At 35.2% G+C, this 22,358-nt stretch overlaps 1 protein-coding gene and 1 long non-coding RNA gene across 3 annotated transcripts; one reads left to right on the top strand and one right to left on the bottom strand.

Annotated features, from left to right (window-relative positions):
- Window positions 1–16,971: 16,971 nt before the first annotated feature.
- Window positions 16,972–18,067, bottom strand: LOC143260514 (uncharacterized). Of its 2 annotated transcripts, XR_013034772.1 has the most exons (3): window positions 17,978–18,067; window positions 17,252–17,445; window positions 16,972–17,153 (listed from the first exon to the last, which is right to left on the bottom strand). It is a non-coding gene; the product is annotated as an uncharacterized LOC143260514 (long non-coding RNA). The 2 variants fall into 2 exon arrangements; XR_013034771.1 differs by having other exon boundaries at window positions 16,972–17,445.
- Window positions 18,068–21,536: 3,469 nt separating this feature from the next.
- On the top strand, window positions 21,537–22,126 carry LOC143260554 (uncharacterized). Its single transcript, XM_076526358.1, has 2 exons — window positions 21,537–21,974; window positions 22,073–22,126. The coding sequence occupies exons 1-2, from the start codon at window positions 21,537–21,539 to the stop codon at window positions 22,124–22,126; spliced, it is 492 nt and encodes a 163-aa protein (XP_076382473.1).
- Window positions 22,127–22,358: the final 232 nt, after the last annotated feature.

The raw sequence follows: 22,358 nt of genomic DNA, 5'->3' as shown, positions 1-22,358 counted from the left end.
TTAATGAAACAATAGAAAATATGCCAACCGATGAAAGAAATATGGAGTTTCAGCACGATAGAGAGCCAAAGCTCACGACGAGCACGCAAAAATGGTTGAAACTGCAACCATTTGAGGTTTTGGACTGACCAGCTCAAACTCCAGACCTAAATCTCATAGAAAATCTATGAGCAATACTCAAAAAATAATTACGGGACGATTCCCCTCCAAAAAATCTCGACGAATTATGGAAAAGAATTGAAGAAGAGAATTTACATATTCCTCTAGAAATATGTTAAAATTTAGTGGAGAATATGCTCAGACAAATCGCAGTCGTTTTAAGTGCAAAAGGCTTGTGGACAAAGTATTATACATATATAAAACTCTAATTTTCTATTTCTTTTTGAGTGGTGCATAATTGAGTCACAACAAAACTTATGTCACTGTTAAATTAAACAAAACGTTGAAAGCTATGATATGTTCGTTATAACGAACACGTAGAACCATAGAAAGTAAGTGTTAATTAATATATGTAACAAACTTCTTTCGCTTGTTATTAGTATATCTAAATAAATTATTATTTTCTACAAAAAACAGCATTGGTTTTCAATTTCGCTCCTCGCTATCTTTTAATATGCCTCTCATAAAATCGTAGAGATCATGCTCTTTCCATATTTCCTCGCAATGATTTTCGTCATATTCGTACTTTTTTCTCGTTTTTACTGTTAAAAACGTATTTTTTCCAATGTTTCTAATTTTTCGTATATTTTCTATACTTTCAACAAATTAGCTGACGTCACATGTGGCTGCGATCCCAGTGCCATCTAGTTTTCGTCTTCTACTGGCCGTGAAGCTCTACGTATCAATAAATGGGTGCTGTCTTGAATTTTTAAATTTATCATATTAGTCATTTTCACGTCATGTCGCGAGTGTTACAGAAATCAATGATTGAAGCATTGTCCTTCATTTTTTATTATTCGTAGCGCGGCATATGTATATTGTATTTTTTAAAATTTCTCGATTTTCACTCATAAACGTCCATTTATACAGATCAACACCAGGCAGACACTGTTCCATCAACCATATCTTGGGTAAATAAACGAGACCTACCGTTTCCATACCACTTAAAACCTCTCGATACATTTCCGTGTCTCGCCTACATGTGCCAGCTTGATTCTCCCACTCTTTCTACCGAGACCCTGCATTACACCCTAGGGATCACTGGTATTAAGGGGTCATGTTCAGTTAGGAGTTAAAAAGAATGGTATTCTTCAGGAATTGTTTTCTCAAAACTTTTAAGACCTTCCTCACCAAATGTTTCTGTATTTGGAAGATCAGGCTTTTTATTACTAATGGTATTCTTTGATTTAAAAATATGCAGTATTGTACGAAAAATATTTCGTCAGTTGATAGTCCATTTATCCTTGAACGAACGATTTTTCGAAATATTGATTTTTGACAAGATAGTAGGCGTTCAAAGTGAAAGTTTTGATATTTGATGAAAAAAGGCTAGTTTTTAGGCTGTAAAATCCAAAATACTCAAGAGCACAAAAATTTCGCCCAAATCGATACAGTACTTTTCGTGATATCCTATCCACCGATATTGAAAATGCAGTTATGAGAAGAACGTATTTAAAGTTTCTACTTTAACGTGTTTACTCTTAAATGTTTATTTTGTACTCGCATGGAATTATCAATTCCAGGCCTATATTGGTCATCTTCTGTTGAAGTACTAGCCTCGAAAACATTTATTTGTTGTTAACTACAAAGTACTCTATCCGCGTGCGTCGCTTCTTTCGTGCGGTGGTTGGCAAGGTTTTACAAAGCACAACAATTTTAAATTCAAGTTCATATGTATTGTCGGATGGAAATTTTATTTCTCCGTCCTCTATTCTCGAAATGTGATACTTTTACAAACAATCAAAACCAAAAAATTGATTTTTTTTCAGCTCCGACTGAGCATGATTCCTTAAGAGGTAATCTGGTAATACGATACAAAAAGTACTTTTTTTCAACGGTCATTTTTTCTGGAGTTCCCATGTTTCTCCATGTAGATTTTCATAAAAGTGACAGACAATAATTTCATATTTCGTTTTCATGTTTGGAGTCAAAGATGGGTTGATCTTCGTCAATGCGCAATTTCCCGAGGAAAACTTCCGAACGCAATTATTATTTAATCCAACACGAAATGTCCATCACTCCGTAAAGCGCGGCTTCGGTGGTGCGAGCAAAGCGTCTCGACGCCAAATATATGTAGAGATACGACAGAAAAGCGGTTTGTCCTCATGCCAAATGATCTGGAGTCATCTCAGTAAATACAATTCGCGAAAGAAACCAAGTGCTACTTACCATCCAAACCGCAACTAGACTGCCTCGTGTTAATCACATTTGGCACGCACGATACCTTCTCGGTACGCTACAATGTTATGCGTGGTTTCAAGCGTCGCATAGTGATCGGTTTCCATACAAAAAGCGGAAGAAAACATAACAAATAAAATTATTTTTTTAAGCCTTACTTTGTGTGTGTGTGTGTTATTTTATATTATTACAATAGTACATATATGTGGGTTTTTGATGGGACAGAATAATGAAAATAGAATGCAGCGTCTTAATTGTTAATAAACAAAATTTTTTAGAAATACGATTTTTGTTTTCTGTTCAGTTCTATCAAATTGTTCCGAAACCGGTAGTTCGATTGTTTCTTTGAGAAATAGTTTCGATTTCTTGATCGTTTTCATCATACATAATAATTTATAATTATTCTCATTAGTTTCAATACAGTGCGAACAGTTGAAATATTGATATTTTACTCAATCTATTTAAAACATCTCGCGTAACTCGATAGCTCATGCCATTTTGACATTATTATTAGATGATTTCTCTAATAGCAGGTAATGGCAGCCAATTTTTATTTTGTTATTAATATAAGACATTACTCTTCAAAATGTGATCAGAGCGAATACTGAACTCCACCGATCTCATAATTAAAATATGAAATGAAAATTAAACATATTCAATTGAACATAACTCAAAAAATGTGAGTGATAAAAAAGTGTGGTGTGATATAATTTAAGTATACATACTAAGTACATTAAATTCAGTAAAAATTATTTATTTTCAAAGAACAAAATAATTATAAACGACGATTTTGTGGCGGACCAGACATAATAAAAGCCACGTCCTCCAAAAGCGGGGTGTGCAGATGCCTTTTTCGGGTTTTCCCGACGCGAGGCGTACACACCGCCATAAAACAGTAAAAACGACGAGACACAGCTTCGGACCTTAGGTTCCGGATCATCCCGGTCGGAAAATCTTCGGGAAAGGCCTCCGCCCTTCCCAAGGATCTTCCCTTACCAATTTTAATACGCTCTCCCCAATAAATACGAGGACCTCTCGATCGGGAGACGTTAGTTAGTTAGTCAGTTTTCCTCCGACTCTCGACGTGTTCGTATCTCTGTCTCGTCCGTCACTCGCTCTTACCTTTTACCTTTTACGTATTTTAAAACACACTGCACCCCATCGCCTTTTTTGTTACAAGTTGTATTAAAGTTCTCGTTACATAAAACCAAAAACTCTCTCGGATTATTTTATATAAACCGTCGCAGTAACCCCTGCAACAAAATTTAAAATCTGCAGAATCAGTACAGTCTTCGTTTTCAGTTTGATTGGTATTTCGATAGTGGTTGGTACAACATTTACTTTTTCTACGCCAAATCTCTTTAAGGCTCTGTGTTCTGTCTAGTTTGATTAAAGTACCTAAAAGTATTATTTTCCTCTATAATTATGCCTAAGAATGAATGTGAAGTATCATAAATTATCGCTTCAAACTTGTTTGCGAGCGAAATCTGAAGTCTTGAAATAAAATTTGATTTGAGAAATATTTTGAATAAATATTTGGAACAATATTGTAACAGGTGCGTTGCCCCTATGTCACCGGGCGCAGATGAAAGTTTAAAGATTCTTTCATGACAATGAGCAGCAGGGTTTCACGGCGTATGGTTGCAAGTCAGCTGCAGAAACAATTTTTAGTTGCTTTTCGAATTTCTCCGGCTTCAGATCGTGACTGCGAATTGTCTGCTGATTCGTTTACGTTCAGCACAAAAATAGTATCAAATTTTTTGGATGTTCATAGAGTGTAGTGGAAATACTGCTATGACAGTTTAAAGGTTGTGGAAGGAATGACTATATATGTCAATTCCTAAAATTAATATTGTATGTAAATTATTTTTTGTAAAATTTTTAAAAAATTTATTAGTATAAATGAAAACTTAAAATTTTACTACTTATATTAATAATTATTAATATAATTACACCACAATTTAAAATTAAAAAAAAAAATATGATAATCTCAATCAATGAAATATTTATAAAAATCTCCATATTAATTTTAATAAATATACTAATTTTTATTATTTTTAAAAAAACCTTTATGCCCTTAAACTATATAATATTACTAACTACTTTCACAATTATTATATTAACAATAATATTTTTTATTTCTACTGTTAGTGGTATAATTATATTTCTACATTTTACAAGATCAACTGATAACCTTTACTTAAATATATATAAAATTAACTTAAATTAAAAAAATATAATTGATATTTAATAAAATTAACTACATTAAATCTGTCAATTACAACAATTATATTGAAAAAAATTGAAAATAATCTAACTTCATAAGAAATTTATTGAGCAATTGAACGAATTGAACCTACTATTGAATAATTAGATCTTGATGATCATCCCATTAATATTACAGGATAGACATTAACCCCTAAGAACCTTAATAATAATAATATTCCTAAATTTATTGAAAACCAATTAATATAAAAAGGTTAAATAAATCATGCTGGCACTAAATTTACCATTATTTAATTTAAATTTTTTATTCAAATTTTCATTTAATATTAAAAATTAATTTCTATTTTCTTATGAAATAAATATTATTTACATTTCTATATGAAAAAAATTTTATTTACAAAAAAAATTTATAGCTAATTATTTATCCGTAATTTAAAGAAAACCAATATTTTTTAAATAATAAATACTTAAAAGAAATTTTGATTGAACTTAGATTTGTGCTATATCATTACTGAACTCCAATGGCTCATTAATATTTTTTTACTTTGTGATAGTCAGAGATAACCACAACTTGCAACCGGATTGAAATTTTACACAAATGGGTTTTTGATGGACGGTGGGCCGTATTGCGATGCAATAAATCGTTGCTACTTTTATTGTGATCGTTATTATTTGCAAGCGTTTAATTTAAATGAAAAGAATGACCGTCTTATTCCAGGTTATGATTCGAAATGGTTGTAACGGCACAGTAACTGGCTCACATTATTTAATTAATAATATTAATTTATTTATACCGAACGGTATAGGACTCATTGAAAAACCTGTAAGGACAATTTTGACCATCTTGAATCGGCTACGCCCTTTGTAGAATATTGAAGAAAAAACGTTTGTTGTAAACAAATGCAGAATAAATATTGAAATAATATCTGCAGTGGGCCCTCACCGTGGGAGGGAAGGAATTGTCGGACGCGGAAATTGTAACCTTCCCATGTGCGTGCCGTACGCGGCCGGGTCATAAGGACCGGTCGTAAAAGCAACGAAGTCCAGATCTTCGGCCTTCTAATTTCTTTCTTTAGGGACACACGTAGGCAATCTGCTTTCTTTACGAAAATAATCCTAAAATTTCCTTTCGACCCCATCTGTTCGTCAAACAATACCAATCACTTACTCCGAACATCCGTCCATACAACCGGGAAAGCATTTGTACTTGACGAAGATCCCAAAAAAAGGAAGGAATGTATGAAGGCGGGATGGTGGCTCGACTTCTAGTGACCTTGCGTTATTGGACTCCCATTGTATAGTCGGACACTTTTCAAAACGCAATAACTTTTTGGAAAGCATAATAAACAACTACTGATAGAGGGGGACCAGTCTACGAGACCGTTACTGAAATGGTTATATTACTATTGCTTTACTATTGCTCAGAATGGCAAAATAAAATAAATAACTCACGTTTTTTCACTTCTTTATCTGAGCCTGTAACGAAGATTAAAAAAAAGCTTCTGGAGAACTTTTTGAGGGAATAGATTTTTGCTATGCAGAGCATAAGTTATATACTTGCTGGAAATCTAATCGAAATCAGGTCAAGTTATAAACATTAGCAATTATGAGGATGATACTTATCATAGTGAGGGGGTTGTGTATTCGAAATGTTCCGTACCCTCAATTATAACAATATGGACTTATATACGAACTTATACTTTAACCGATACTCGACGTAACCGTGCTGTCCTGACCGAACTGTCCTGACCGAACTGTCCTAACCGAACTGCTCGAACTGACCCGCGGCAGCCGACTTTTGCCGCTTATATTCGTCCCGCGGAACATCGTCTTCCTTTGTCCAAGGTGACGGTTACTCCTGAGGGTTTTCCCGGGCCGCGCTAAACGCGCGGCCAGGTAGCCCTGTAGCGGCAGGTGGCCGGTAATTATTTTTCAGCAACATTTGCTGCACACGCGGGGTTGTCAAAAATAGTCACTAAAACCATTTTCGACTTGCAACGGCCAGGGAAAGTTTATTACTTCGTCCTTGGCCTCTGCAAGCGAATCCTCTAACTGTGATTACCGTCGCCGGCCGTGTACCGCTATAAAATTGAGAGTTTCTCTAGGCGGGCGCATAGTTGCAGCACAATGGTTGCTACACATCGAAACAGGAAAACATAAATATTTACACATTCAACAATATTATAAGTGAACATAGTAAACTAAATACAACGCAATATACTTCGAATATGTCAGCATCCTGTGTCGGATAGCAAACCCAAAAATTCTTAGTAATTACAGTAATCAAATCGAAAGTAGAAAGTTAGAATGTACTGGAACAACATTCTTTAAAAATGTCTAAAAATCCTAGCAACATTCACTTCGTTCGAGTATATCACAATGAAAATGAATTTCAAAATCCAGCCAATAATTAGTGTAATTCATTTGTATACAAACGGTCGTAATTGTCCGTAACGAAAATAGGTATTTGCGATACCCTATTCTCGTCTGAACGTCCCCATTTATTTACAGGTCATTTCATGTCAATCGCTTCACTTTTGTACCTCGATGTCAGTGGCTTCGATGATACAGAAATGGAGATGAAATATAAATAATGTATAAATGACACTATTCAGCTACTTCGACCCGTCGATTTTGTTTTACAACTTCATTCTAATGATTGTATATGGACTATAGTATATGTCAATATCATGAGAATCCAAGAAATGGAAGTACAATAGCGAGAAAGCGAAAAAATGTATTTCCAGCGGTAATCAGAACTTTTGCTCTTACCATTTAAATTACATCGAAACATATTACCGAAATCAGTGGTGTCAACCTTTTAACAATTAAAAAGAAACAGTTAATACTAATGAAACAAAATGTTCACTTACCTCTCCTTCATAATCTTTCTTTAGCTGTATCTTGCTCTGTTCAAGGTCAGATTTTGCGATGCACCCTCCTTCATACGTCTGAACGATTGCGAAGAAACCACATCCTCCCAATTCACTGAATTCACAACCTTTGGCGTCGTTTCGCTATACTTTTGAAATTGTTAAATTTATCTATTTCTATTGTTTACAATAGAATGTAGTAGAATAATGCCAAATAGAGTAGAACATAAAAGTAGAATTAAAAAGAATAGAATTAACTAGAATAAAATAGAATGAAATAGAAATAATCTAAAATTGTAAGAAATAAAAATCGCACTTTGCTCTCTTAAACCGTATTACTTAGAGAACAATTCACGACTGAACGCGACGTAAAAACGCAGATCACAGCTGAATGCGAGTCACGTTACGATACTACTAATACATTTTGCTTCATTGTCTACGAAAGTGTAAACAAATCATTTTCGAACTGCAACCAGCGGTAGCGGGAAATTCGAAATTGGGAAAGCAACCGTTGCGTGGAATCATGATTTGGACCAGGGTGTGCTTGCGATACTACCATTGGACATTGCCATTGGCAGACAATCATTGATGTTATTTGTACCATTGGCAGACAACCAATGATACTATTCGAACCATTGGCATCATGCAGTCCCATTTGGGAAATCCCCCCTCCACAAACACGGCTCCGAGACCGACACTGGGCCAGAACTTCGAGCTGCGAAGGGCCGCAGTTTCACACACACACACACACACACACACACACACACACACACACACACACACACACACACACACACACACACACATTCAACGTTCAACTCCTGAAAGGGTAGGTGGAAGAAATTGCAAGTAAGTACATACTAATATATTAACTATGTATGTGGCATTAGAATTTCAAAGTTTTGAAACGTTTGCGTACCACGAGCCACTTTCGCGCTCTTCAGATTTTGTGTCGAGAAAAGCCAGGGCATATACATATAGTATATTTTTCGTAAAATACAAGTTAAAATATTAGTTACGTAATCGAAGGAGCGCGATCGCGCTCTTTAGCGCTTTTCGATCCTGTTTTTTAGAACTATCTGGTATGCAAACGGTTAAATTTATTTTATTTCGAATTTATAACGCGATAAAATTTAGTATTGTAGAAATTTGTTCTAGTAATTGTAGCAATTTATTTTAATAATATTATTTTTTTTTTAGAAATATGGAAAAAGATATACGAACGAAGTGGAGGAAATACAGATAAGAGAAGAAGCGAACACCTCCGCCGCAGCAGCGGTGAACAGCAACGGCGTCGCTACAAACGCCGTTGCTGGCGGAAGCAGCAGCGGCAATGCGGACGAGACGCTTGACGATGTTCTGGCCAGACACAGAGAAATCGCTGTGGCTTACAATTGCGGCAAAGCTGTAAGTATATGCAATATATGTGTACAATAAAATGTATATTTATAATATATATACTTCTAATTCTGCTTTTATGTTACAGTCGCAGTGGAAGAGTATTTTAGGGAAGTTAGCTCGGGGGACCGCAAAACCAACGATAGTCAATATGGTGGCTGCCAATGTTAGTAAATGTAAGATAATAAATGAAAAATATTTATATATATAATATAATATAATAATATGTATAATAATAAATTGTAATAATAATATATACTTTTACGTTACAGAGAGAGCTAAAAACGTTGATGAAAGAGACCATATATGGCCCCCGAAAAAGGGGGCTTCGAAAAAAAGATGGAGGAGGACGAGGAGGACGAGGAGAGAGAGAGGAGGGAGAGGAGGAAATACGAAATATGTTCTGAATTTTTATTGAATAAATACATCATTTTTATCATTTCTGTTATTTATTTCCTGATATGATGAAGGTGTAGCGGCACACGGTCGGCGACCGTAATAACCATAAAACTGTCCGCTTGCAGATGTCAAGGGTTCGACAGAGAGAAAACGTCCTTGACGTTTGCAAGAACCGGAAATTCCTTTGTCTCTTTATTTTTTATCACTGTCACATGTACTGCAGGCCTAGTCGCGGAGAAAGTCGCCGGCCGCGTACCGCTACCCGGCCGAACGGCCAGCGCGCCCCTACAGCGATGGTTCGACGATGGCTGCCTCCCCCGCCAAACTAAGCGGGGGAAAAGAAGACAGCGAGTCTCCCTTCCGTTGTACCCCGAACACAACCGCGTTACAAAGGAATTGCACAAACTACCGATTGTGCACACATCATATAATCAATCGGTATGTCCTCTCCATCATATGAAATGTGCGGTTTCCTTTTAACCCTATCACTCCTTCTTGGTTCTGATAACATTCTTTTACTGCTACTTTTACTATCTGTATTGTGTGGCAATCATGTTTAGTCGCTATCCTTCTGTTTCAGCTTTCTTTCTCTCTTCCGCTACATTTTCACCGACACATCGTGTTCGATACCTGTGGTCACAGAAACATATGCGTGTGCTTCCTGGCGGTCGGAAATATTTCTATTTGGTTTGTCTAATGTCAGTTCGCCCAACTGCAGCGCGACGATCAACTCCATCAAGGTCAAATTTATAGTTCCCCCCTCTTAACACATTTTATTAATAAATTCGCTTTGCGAATCGTTCGTTGAATTTTGTTTGAATACAGAAAATTGAAAGAAAAATGTCTTTTGCGTAAGATTCACGGTATTTCTTAATGATATCCTTCATTGTAATTGGCTCAATTAATTATTAAAACGGCTCTCACGGTTCAGTTACGAACTATTTCAGCTTCGAAAAATTAGTAAACATTCATCACATATTCTATAATAAAGTAAAACAGCCTTTTTATTAAAAACATCACTGTCATGTGGTAAAAAAATTCAGAAATTACATGCTCCGTGACTCGATGATTTCTTCGAACACGGCTCAAAAGCTTTCAAATATCTTACAACTGGTGCAAGAGAGAGAGAGAGAGAGAGAGAGAGAGAGAGAGAGAGAGAGACAATTCCACAGGTCTTTATTCCTCCTACTTGTATGTCGACTCAAAGTACTAATAGCTACACATAAATCAGGTCGTATACACACCATTATATACATCAAACAATCAACATTTCGACAGGGTGCATCATATCCTTCATCTGAATTCTGAATGATTAAATTTCTTCAAAACTTTTCTAATGTAACTGCTTTGATCTAGAATTATTTTTTCACTAGTTCTTACAATCCTCAGTCCAGGAAACAATTTAATAATCTACCATTGCGAATTTGTTCATTAAATGGTTTCTTAAACTATTCATGGTTTGAATATTAGTTGTTGCAATTACAAGATGGTCAACATGTAGAACTGCATAAATATTTTTAGAAACATCTTCTCTGTCTAACATATATGGATACAACGATCGACCGGAGAATTTTCAAAATCTTTCTCTTTAACAGTCTTTTCAAATTCTTCAAACCAGCATCTTGCTGCTTGTTTTAAATCATACAAAAATTTATTTAATTTACAGACTTGATCTTTATGTCCTTTTATTCCCTAGGATACCTTCATATAAATCTCCTCTTTTAATTTTCCTCTTAAGAATGAATTAAGTGGAGAATTATAAATCTAAAACTCAAGATTCTTGCAATCGGGGTGAAAGTGTCTAATAACTCTAGTAATCTATTAAATATTTTTGAGTAAAGCCTTTTGTAACCAGACGAGCTTTATATTTGCATGAATTTCCAAATTCATCACTTTGTAAATACTAATTTACAATCTACAATATTTTTATCTTTAGGATTGACATTAATGTCGTATAAATCAACACAGAATCGATTTCATATCAAATTGTTTGTTCGCATTTATCACTATCATTTCTATTACTAATTTCCCGATATGATATAGGAATATCACACACTAATAATTTTGTACACATTAAACAATCTATTGGTATATTCACTTTAGTACACGAAATTTGGGGTCTCTTTTTAATCCGACACTCCTTTTAGTTTCTGATAACATTCTTTTATTATTATCTTTATGTTCCATATTACTGTTTTGAGACAAGGACTAGCTTCCGAAGTTTTTTGTATTTCGTTAATTAGAGAGTTTTCACTATTTGTGCATTCTAATTTGCTTGTTTAATTATCATCAGACTACTAAATTCACCTACTGATTTTGACTTTACCAAGATATTCCAAATTCAAGCTATCTGATTTACCATTAGCAGATTTTTCAAATTCTATTAATGAATTTGACATTACATCAGAAACTTCAACTTTGTTTCAAGATTTATAGCCTCCAATCTCCTCAGCTTTCACTACAGGCCTTGACTTAAGAAATTTATTTCATCAATTATCCTATCTCTAACAACAACATACTTTTCTTTCCACATCCCACACTTTATATCCCTTTGTTTCATAACCTACCATTATTCCCTTCCATGACTTATCGTTATATACATATACATATACCGTTATATACATAAACCAAATGTTATATACATATACCGTAGAACCAAAAACTCTCAATTACTTTATTTGCGGCTTTTTACAATGCCACAAATCAAACGATGTTTTATCATATTTTAACCCCTACGTTAAGATTTTATTTATTAAATATGTTGCCCGCGTTTTCCATTATTTTTAATTTTATATTTAACGTTTATTATATTGTTTTAAATTATTCTCAATATTATATATTTTCAAAAAATTAAAAGCGTCAACTAGGCCAGTAACATCTTGAATTATATTTAGTTATAGGAATAACTTTTACTATTTTTCACTATTTAAGCATTGAAATAGAAGTTTTATTTAATTGATGAAGGTATATAATATGTTCTCTCTTTATGAGATGTTTGCCATAACTGACATGATTCAACTCGATAAAAACAATAACGTATTCAACCTATTTGTTGACATTCAACAGTACTAATAAACGTTATTGTTAGAAAAATATTCAGCACGCACATAAGTTTCCGAGTTCTCCGAAAGATATTTCCTAAATTTTCTTTATAGGTAATAATTGTAAAAGCGAAAAAGAAACATAAATAACAAGTTAATTAAGCAAAGAAATAATAATTGTTTACAAATCAAAAATAAATCAAAATCAGAAAATGGGGATGCTCTGTGTATCATTTGTCTGGAATCATTTTAGAAAGCGATAAAATACTGTATTGTTCACTACGTCAGTTAAGTATGTAACGTACAAACGTAATTCCATTTCAGAAGAATAACTACGATGAATCATCCTATCCAGTATAAAACACAGATCTGCTTAAATCAATAGCGCTACTATGAACAAAATGAAATTAATTAATTACATTAACTTTACGATATTATAAATGTTCCGAGTTTGGTCGAAATCATCCGACGTACATTCTTTTTCACTAACACTGCAATTTTTCCCCCGTATTCTACATTTCATGAGGTGAATGTTTCAAATCGATCATTTAAACAGGGATTTCTGTAAATCTAGAGTATTTGATTTTATCGTATCAGAATCAGAATCAGTCAGTAAACTTACTCAACAACATACTCATTACAGCAATGTTTCTAGCATAAACATAATCTGAGTGCAGAAATAAGTATCAGTACATCCGATTCTCGAAAGCTGTAGTGTTTGTTATCCAAATATGGTTGCAAATTTTCAGTAAATTAGAACTAGTAGAAAATAATGACAAGTAAGTAAAAATCGCAGATATCGATGCCACATCTTCGCATGTCAAAGTTATATAGTATGCTTCTCAGTGACTTTTGGTATCTTCAATGCACAATCATCATACGTCCCCGTGTAAGCACTCCAAAAAGTAAGTGTTCTGGACAGTTGATCGAATTCAGTAAATGTCACGTCGAAAGATCCAGTGACAAACAAACAAACCCTTGCTGGAAAATTTGATCTGCGGACGTCAGATCAATATAGTCTCCAATTTTGTTGTTACTTACTTTCTCCACAGTAAGGCCGTACAAAGTTTCAAACAGATGTAATGAAGAATTGTAAATATCCGTTGTACACTGAAGTGAATGTTCACGTGAGAACTGGATCACTCAATGTGCTTCAATCGATTGAGATCATGGTAAGAGCCGCCGTTGTCATGTCCTTCACAATATTTGAAAGTAACTGCGAAGGTGCAGTTTCATTTAAAACCAGGGTGCCATAGTATTGTTGAGGCACTTCGAATGACTTTTAGTTGACTTGTCTTGCACAGTAATCGAAAATGGAGTGTCTTCATTTTGAATGTTCCATTTAAGAATGCAACTCCACATTTGTAATAAAGTTATAATATGTTGGCGATTCCGTTGCCTATTCCGAATGTTAGGAACTTATCAAGCAACAACCCGACCCAACTATGAGATTTGCAACACCTTGTCAATACAATGAGCTTATCTCTCAACAACACATCTTCTATCGTTTCGTAATTTTCAACTGTGTTAACAGATTTAAAAAATATAGTTGCAATATATAATTTTCGAATATGTTCGAAAATTCTGAGAAGAATTACAAACCAGTTCCTTTGGTAACAAATTCAACTTTCTTCTGCACTTTATGAGTTTTCCTCAATACTACGTATTTGCAAATCTACACATTTCATTATATGATTACATGATATTTCACATAAAATATGATTCTGATTCTGATTCTGATCACACTCTACATCCACGTTTAAACCTGATTTATGATAGTAAAAAATGTCGACAATTGAGCAGGTTGCTTTCGTTATAGCATGTCTAATAGTAGTCTAGTAATGAATGTAGTATTCACTTCTTAATTACACATGGTTCGTACTTAAACTACTATAGATACTATTCAGAGCTGATGACAAGGCGACTATGAATAATGCATATACGTTTGCCCCGAGTGCCTTCTTGTAAGCTCTAGACCATGGACATTCCAGAATACAGGAGATATGAACTAGTAAATTCAACCTAATGTATTTTTATCCAAATCGTTTACGAGCAAACTTATTATTATATACCGGTTGCTTATGCAAACTAAAAGAAGTGTATTTCTTCTTCTTATAATTGTAATAAGTTGAGCATAATGCGAAATTATCCTTAAATTTCTCATGTTCTTATTCATCTTTGCCATAAATGCATATAATCCGCAGTCTAGTAATTACAATACATACAATACAAGTATTATATATATTACTGTGTTCATTTGAACACTTCACAGATATGTGATTGTTAATGTTCAAAAGTGTTTATCATACAAACAGAATTTAGGTCTTAATAAGGATGATTTCTTTTTCGGAACTAATTTTTCTAATTCGAGAACAACCATACAAATATATGATCTCGTTTTCAGGTGACGTTTGTGCGTTAATGTAATTATTAAATTCAAATGATTAAAACAAAAATTATACAACTGGTCCCACTACGGGTGGTACAGCAGAGATGAAGGTGATTGTTCACGAAAAAACGAAACGAAAATAAGGAATACAATTTTTCATTTAGGGCTTCGTTGGCGAGAAAATTGACTTTGAGTACTCATCGAACACGTTGTTACACATGAGTTTGGTTTGTAATAACTTAGGTGGATGGATCTCGATAGAAATCTTATGTCATTAGAAATTGCAGATAGTCTTCAAAAATTTAGTGTCAAGAGCTTAGTGTGAGAAGAAAATACATTACGGAGTCTAACCAAGGAATTGCAAATTTATAAGTCCACTGAAAAAAAGGACATCCAACAATCACACAAAATGGAAGAAATTTTTCTATGGCGACAGGTTTTGTTACAAAAAAAGAGGCAGATTTTCTGATTCTACATTAGACGCATTATAGATTTTAAGAGGTCAATTCAGAACAGAAGCGTAATGTTTAATTTTAGAGGTTATCTTATCCTTGCTTTTAAACTTATTTATATGTATATTTGATGTTATTTATATGTATATTGGACAGTAATACTCGAGAATGCTCCAGAATCCGATAAATGTCGATAAATGTCGATAAATGTCGATAAATATAGTGTTATTTCTCATTTCTCGAAAAATGATGAATGTTGAGAAATCAGAAACACAGGGTGTATCCATGAATGGGACAGTGTATCAAAATAATGTAATTCATTTGCATTCATTTCAAGTACATATAATATTGTAGAGTACTCTTAAATAGCATAAATCATCTTTCCATCTTTGCAATAACACATTCTTGTAGTAAATTCCAACTGATTAGAAAAACAATCTTTTTGATAAACACTAGGTGCTTTTTTGTTATCAATGTTTAATTCATATACAATTGATTTATCACGATTTTCAACGATTTTCACTAACTGGGCTCTATGCGATTAAGTCATACTAAAAGCTTTAGCTGTTTACTTTATCGAAACTCCAACAGTTATAACCTTACTTACAGCGTCTTTTCTTCATTCTATGTTAACGCGATTGTTCCGGCCGAATCGCGGACCGCGGGTCAACGCACGTTCGACTTTCGATGTACGCCGTCTCGCCGTTTTTGTCGAATAAACGGCGAAGCGGCAAGACAATAACACGATCGACGTGCGTTGGCCCGACCGTCAAACGCTCGCCTCGGCCGAAATGTATACGCGGTGTTTTTGCATTAGGAGGCAATGACCGGCCTTCGACGCCTGACGATGCTTCTCCTTGAACATCGGCCAGGTGTCTATATATACTGCCGCAAATTTGATAGCGGCCGATCTTGGTAGACAACGTTATTGCATATAGACCAGTATTATTCTGCGCCCTTGCGCCCATACGAAGCCGTGCTTCCATTTTATAGTCTAAGTGAATCCGTGCTTCACTTTGCAACAAATTCGTAGCTGTGCTACATTTGGTACGTCGAACGGAGCCGTGCTCCAAGAATTGTAAACCGAGGACTGTGGAGTCCAAACCAAATAAATCGTGTCGTCTCCTCACGACTTCCGACGGTTAGTTTGTGCCGTGCGCAACAGCGATATTTTTTCGAAAACATTTTTAATAACTCGTAAATTATATATAACTCGTAATAACTCGTAAATATACCTCAAAAATCTAAGCGTAACAGAAATTGCACTAACTTTAAATAAAGCTCAAAAATCAAAACTTAGCAGATGCTTTGACGAGATTATCTCATTATACGACACCTATGTACATATGTGATGTTTGTGATTACCTCTTTAATAAACAGTCTCTGTGTTCCATTCAAGAACTTGTTAACAACATCAAAACTTCAACTTTTTACTTACTATAATAATTCTTGAAAAATTACCTGACTAAATGCAATAAATAAAAGCTCTATCAAAAGTAACAGTACTTCATACAACGTTACGAGGAAAAAAGGAAAACATTCATGCATAACAAAAAATTAAATGTCTGTTATACCCTGTCAGACAAGTCTGGTTCAACCAAATGCATGTAAAACGCTTGCTTGTGTACTTTGCATGAAAATTTATATCAATTTGGTGCAAAACCACTGCTTTTGGTTCGCATTTAATATGTATTTCGCTAAGACAAAATGCCTGTCGTAATACGGACACAGATGGCTCGGTATTTGGAAGCAGACGCATTGCACTGCCAAATTAATGGCGAACTTGGCGCAATCTTATAGCGAAACATTTTGTTTGAAGAGTCGGTAGCACTTATGTGTCAGATGTAGCAGTGCTATAAAGTTTGTCCTCGATTTATTTGATATAACAGCGTACGGTAGGATTCTGTACTGTTCTAATTCTACGGATAAACTTCCTTGTGGAGAACTAATGGGAGGCTTACAGTACTTATTGTCAGCAACTAAAACTTGTCCCGACACTGCATTCGCAATAAATTATTCTAGTTGATCTATAGAAAAACTGGTAAAACAAGATATATCAAATGTAAGGAGACTTTTAAGACACTCGAATAGAACATACATAGAAAATACAATATATAAATTTACGTATATATTTACGTATATATGCATGTGCCCAGCTCTGCTCAATAATTCTTAATGAACTCCTAGAGAAGTATAATGAAATGGACTTACCAGAGCTGAAGTCATTGATATATGTAGATGCCACCTACTACTAGCAACTCTGTCATTCAACAACCTGACGCCGTATGCGCATTCATCAATTCCATTATCAATTATAGTCACATCACGACCTACGAATCGTAATAGAAATTAGTACAAGGTTTACATGAAATCTTCAAAAAATAAAGAGCAAGAGGATATAAGATGATTAAAAGAACAAAGAAGCACATTTAGAGTGCAATATAAGTTCAAAATTTGATAACTAGTATCGTGTCTCATTAGGCTTACAAAGTATACACTATATTTGACTTGGAAATGCTCTTAAGTAATTAAAAAACTGTGGTTTATATTATCTTGTCCTAAATTTGGCTTCTGCGATACTATTTTGTCTACATACATTTGTGCAATCATAAAATTATGTGTTTAACATCCATACACAATTGAAAAGCAAATCTACTGAAAATAATGACTGATTATTTATATGTAGATATAACAAATACAGGATTTTCTAGAGAAATATAACTGCCCCATTCAAACCTTGAAATCGCGGAGGTGGTAATTCTTAACCAATTATGTACGTTAATTTAATCAAGGCAAATATGCAGGAAATTACAAAATAATTAAAATGATCAGAAACTGACATAAATGACAGTGAAAGATTACCTTTCTCCATCGAAGTGATAATTATCAGTATTGATGAGCGCCTAGAAATTATATCTGCCTTGTGATTTGTAAAACTCTGCCAAGTATCTAAAATACATTAAAAGAACTAATGTTTTACGAAAATTCATTTTACACCCTTATAGAAAACTCTAACTTACAATTATTATGATTGCCATTTCTTAAATTTTAAAAATAACAACAAAATTTCCAACCCAAAAGTAATAAAAATCATTCGAAGTAGGAAATAATAGAAAAGAAAAATCAACAAGTTCAATGCAGGAAATTATAAAATAATTAAAATGATCAGAAACTGTCATAAATGATAGTGAAAGATTCCCTTTCTCCATCGAAGTGATAATTATCAGTATTCGTGAGCGCCTAGAAATTATATCTGTCTTGTGATTTATAAAACTCTGCCAAGTATCTAAAATACATTAAAAGAGCTAATGTTTTACGAAAATTCATTTTACACCCTGACAGAAAATTCTAATTTACAATTATTATGATTGCCATTTCTTAAATTTTAAAAATAACAACAAAATTTCCAACCCAAAAGTAATAAAAATCATTAGAAGTAGGAAATAATAGAAATGAAAAATCAACAAGTTCAATAAGTATAAAGCGTGGTATTAAAGTTGACTAGGACACATTTGAAACTTACACAGATTATTTGAAAATTCTATTACATTACCTAGTTCACAGGATTTTTCGGGTATGCAAATTAACCATTCCAAAATGGCCGTTCCACTGGTGAAGCGGATATGGCGGTTTTCTAAAGAATTACGTGCTTCCTCCGCTGCTACGCCACTGAAATGTCCATAAAGTTCATTTTTCTTCTTTTAAACTCAATATTGATCAACCTCATGATTCATAATCAAAAGTTACAACGGTAATTGTAAGACATAAAAAATTTTAGCAGTTTCATTACCGAAATACCGCGAATGAGTGCAGAAATAATGTAACGTCGCTAAATTTACGAAAAATTATGATCAAGAAATTATGTAACTGGTATATAAAATTTTAGATAATATTTTAAATTCTTCTTAAAAAAACAAAGAGTTGAGGGGAAAATGCGAGAAAAATATCGAATTTGAACCACTCCACCACCGAGACGCGTAGTGAAAATCGAGAAATTTCAAAAAATGCAATTTACATATCCGCGCTGCGAATAATAGAAAATTAAAGATAATGCTTTGGTTATTAATTTCTGTATCACTCACGGCAACACACTGACTTTATTGTACAAAATATTAATTGTTGAAGGAAGCACTGACCTGTAGCTGCGTACGGCTTGCCGGTTGGTAGAAGACAGCAACTCTGTAGGATTGTAGGCACTAGGTGCTACGTTGTTCGGTTTGAAGAAAGCAACAAAAACAAATATGGCTAGCCTCACCGTTTCGTCAGCCAATCGTACGAAAATCTTTTGGAAATGTGGAAAAATACATTTCTCGGCCTAAAATTGCGAGAAAATCACGAAAATCATGGGAAACATCGCATGAAAACGCTAAAAAAGCACAGTCCCTTTGATTTTACGAGAATATGTTGGAATTTGCGCTATATATTAAAACTAATTACATCATCTGTGGACGGTTGAATGTATGCGTAAGTTAATAGGTATGCGCGTATAAGAACGCTTTATTATGATCGCCGTTTTGCTCGTCCTTGTTTCGACAGCGATATTGATCTGACATACACATTTATACACTTCTAGAAAATGTGAAGTTATGCTCCTCTTCTATATATAAAATTTAGTGCCTTTCCTGCAAAAAATATCCATCACAAGAAAGAAAATAACCAACGTCAGATAGAAATCGTATAATTTATATAAAAGTGGAAATATCCAACATCAGATAGAAATTGTAAAATTTATATAAAAAATACGAAAGAGAATTGAGACACATTATTTTCATAAATTTAGACATTGCGATTATCTTGTATATTCCATTTCTACTACCAATGTTGAATATTATATGGAGGCAATAAGAGTATTAATCGCGAACGTTTGAATTGTGGAAACAGTATTTATAAAACGTGTACAAAAATATAGCATAAAGTACAATTATTTTTATGGACAGTTGAGCTACTATTTCTAATAATTATATAATTAGCGATGTTTTATAGGAATGACTTTATATATTTTTTCTTACGGACGGGTATTTATAACGTTCATCAATTTATAGGCTTTACAATGATATTATTCCTTTTATAACTTAACGAATAATAATTCACGTTTTTTTACATTCGATATTCATTTTTATGCATATTTCACCTTGTAATACCGTCTTTCGAATAGATAGACATCGCGAAAGCCATATTCAATTTGCATTGGCGTTTTATTAGTTTTTATTTCCATTCTATTTATATGTGTATATAATTTATTAACGTTTCTTCTACATGTCAACATTAATTTGATAAAACATTAATTAAACGACTCGCATCGTCTATCTTCGTTTGAAGAGTATCAAAAGAATAATTATATTCCACGGGAATTTATTTACAGCGTTTATTTACGTCTTCGAATGACTTTTGCTAGCTCGAATGTATATGACGCCAAGCCTCGAGCTCCGACATCAAAACCCCATCGACTGAACAACGACATTCAATATAATATATACACAATTGCCTTGGAGGAAAAACTTCATAAATAAAATGAAAGATTTCATAAAATCAGCATCAATAACCATTAAAACAGACATATATACACGTAAAGACATCCGAAAACAGTGGATAGATTTTGGTTATAGAGATGGCAATAACTCTTTATACGCGGAAAAGTACAATTTCATATTTGCTAGAATTGTACAAATCGATCGCTGTCGAAACAAGGCGATCATAATGAAGCGTTCTTATACACACATACCTATTAACTTGTGCATACATTCAACCGTCCACAGATGATGTAATTAGTTTTAATATATGGCGCATATACCAACATATTCTCGTAAAATCAAAGGGACTGTGCTATTTTAGCGTTTTCATGCGATGTTTCCCATTGTAGCGGCACACGGCCGGCGACCGTAATAACCATAAAACTGTCCGCTTGCAGATGTCAAGGGGTCGACGGAGAGAAAACGTCCTTGACGTTTGCAAGAACCGGAAATTCCTTTGTTTCTTTATTTTTTATCACTGCCAGATGTACTGCATGCCTGGTCGCGGAGAAAGCCGCCGGCCGCGTACCGCTGCCTGGCCGAACGGCCAGCGCACCCCTACAGCGAGGGTTCATCGATGGCTGTCTCCCCCGCTAAACTAAGCGGGGGCAAAAGAAGACAGCGAGTCCCCCAAAACAGGCGTGGCCTTTTTGGGGGACGTAATATAAATAAGAGACCCGAGTCGGTCCAGAAGACAGTCGATATTTTTGAGTCCAGTTTTTCAGAGCCCTCAATTGGTGACCCCGACGTGATCGCACGAATAACGGTGTATAAGGTACTTTGATAAACAGATAAAGTTAGTAATGGCTACCCCTAACGAGGGTGCGTCGTACCCGCGAGGCGCGTCCGCGGAAGCATCTGTGTCGCGAGTGGCCGTTCGGATGCCCGAATTCTGTGCGTCGGACCCAGAAATGTGGTTTGGGATGGTCGAACGCAGCTTCGAGGCATCGGGTATTACGACCGAAGCCACAAAATTCGGGTATGTGTTAGGAGCATTGAATCCTGTGTACGCCGCGGAAGTCCGCGACATTATAATGAACCCGCCAAATACTGGACAGTACCAGAGGTTAAAAACGGAACTCATTCGAAGGCTCAGTTCGTCGCAAGAACAAAAAACGCGACGTTTGCTGGAATCGGAGGAAATTGGAGACAGGAAGCCGTCTCAATTTCTGCGACACTTGCGCGGACTGGCTGGCAACAACGTGTCAGATAGTGTTTTGCGTACGCTGTGGATGGGTAGGTTGCCTAATAGTATGCAGGTAATCTTAGCGACCCAGAAGGACACGGAGATGGATAAGGTGGCTGACCTGGCAGATGCGATAGCCGAGACGATGGGCCCCCGAACTCAGGTAGCGGAGGCGTCGGCATCTACTGCAGCAGCCGCGGCACCGAGCAACGCGCCTCAAGACCTTGAGGCACTCATAAATTTAAAAATGGCGCAAATCAGCCTGTCGTTCCAGCAGGAGATTGCGGCGATCCGACACGAGTTGATTGGGAATGAACGTTCTTCGCGTTTCGATCGCCGGTATCGCCCCCGATCACCTGCCCGTCGGGAGCCCCGTCAACGCTCCGTGTCGCAAAGACGCACGGAACAGAGGCAGGGTAAATGTTTTTACCATTGGCGTTGGGGAGCGAGTGCGAATCGATGTATTCCACCGTGCAAATGGAACTCGATGCAGGGAAACGAACCGGGCAGTCGTTGATGACGGCAGATGACTTGAGCCCGATGCCGC

The sequence above is a fragment of the Megalopta genalis genome, chromosome 14 (assembly GCF_051020955.1).
Source record: "Megalopta genalis isolate 19385.01 chromosome 14, iyMegGena1_principal, whole genome shotgun sequence".
In the NCBI taxonomy this organism is placed as follows: Eukaryota; Metazoa; Arthropoda; class Insecta; order Hymenoptera; family Halictidae; genus Megalopta; species Megalopta genalis.
The sequence above is the reverse complement of the archived record's forward strand: the minus strand, read 5'-3'. Positions and strand labels throughout refer to the sequence as shown.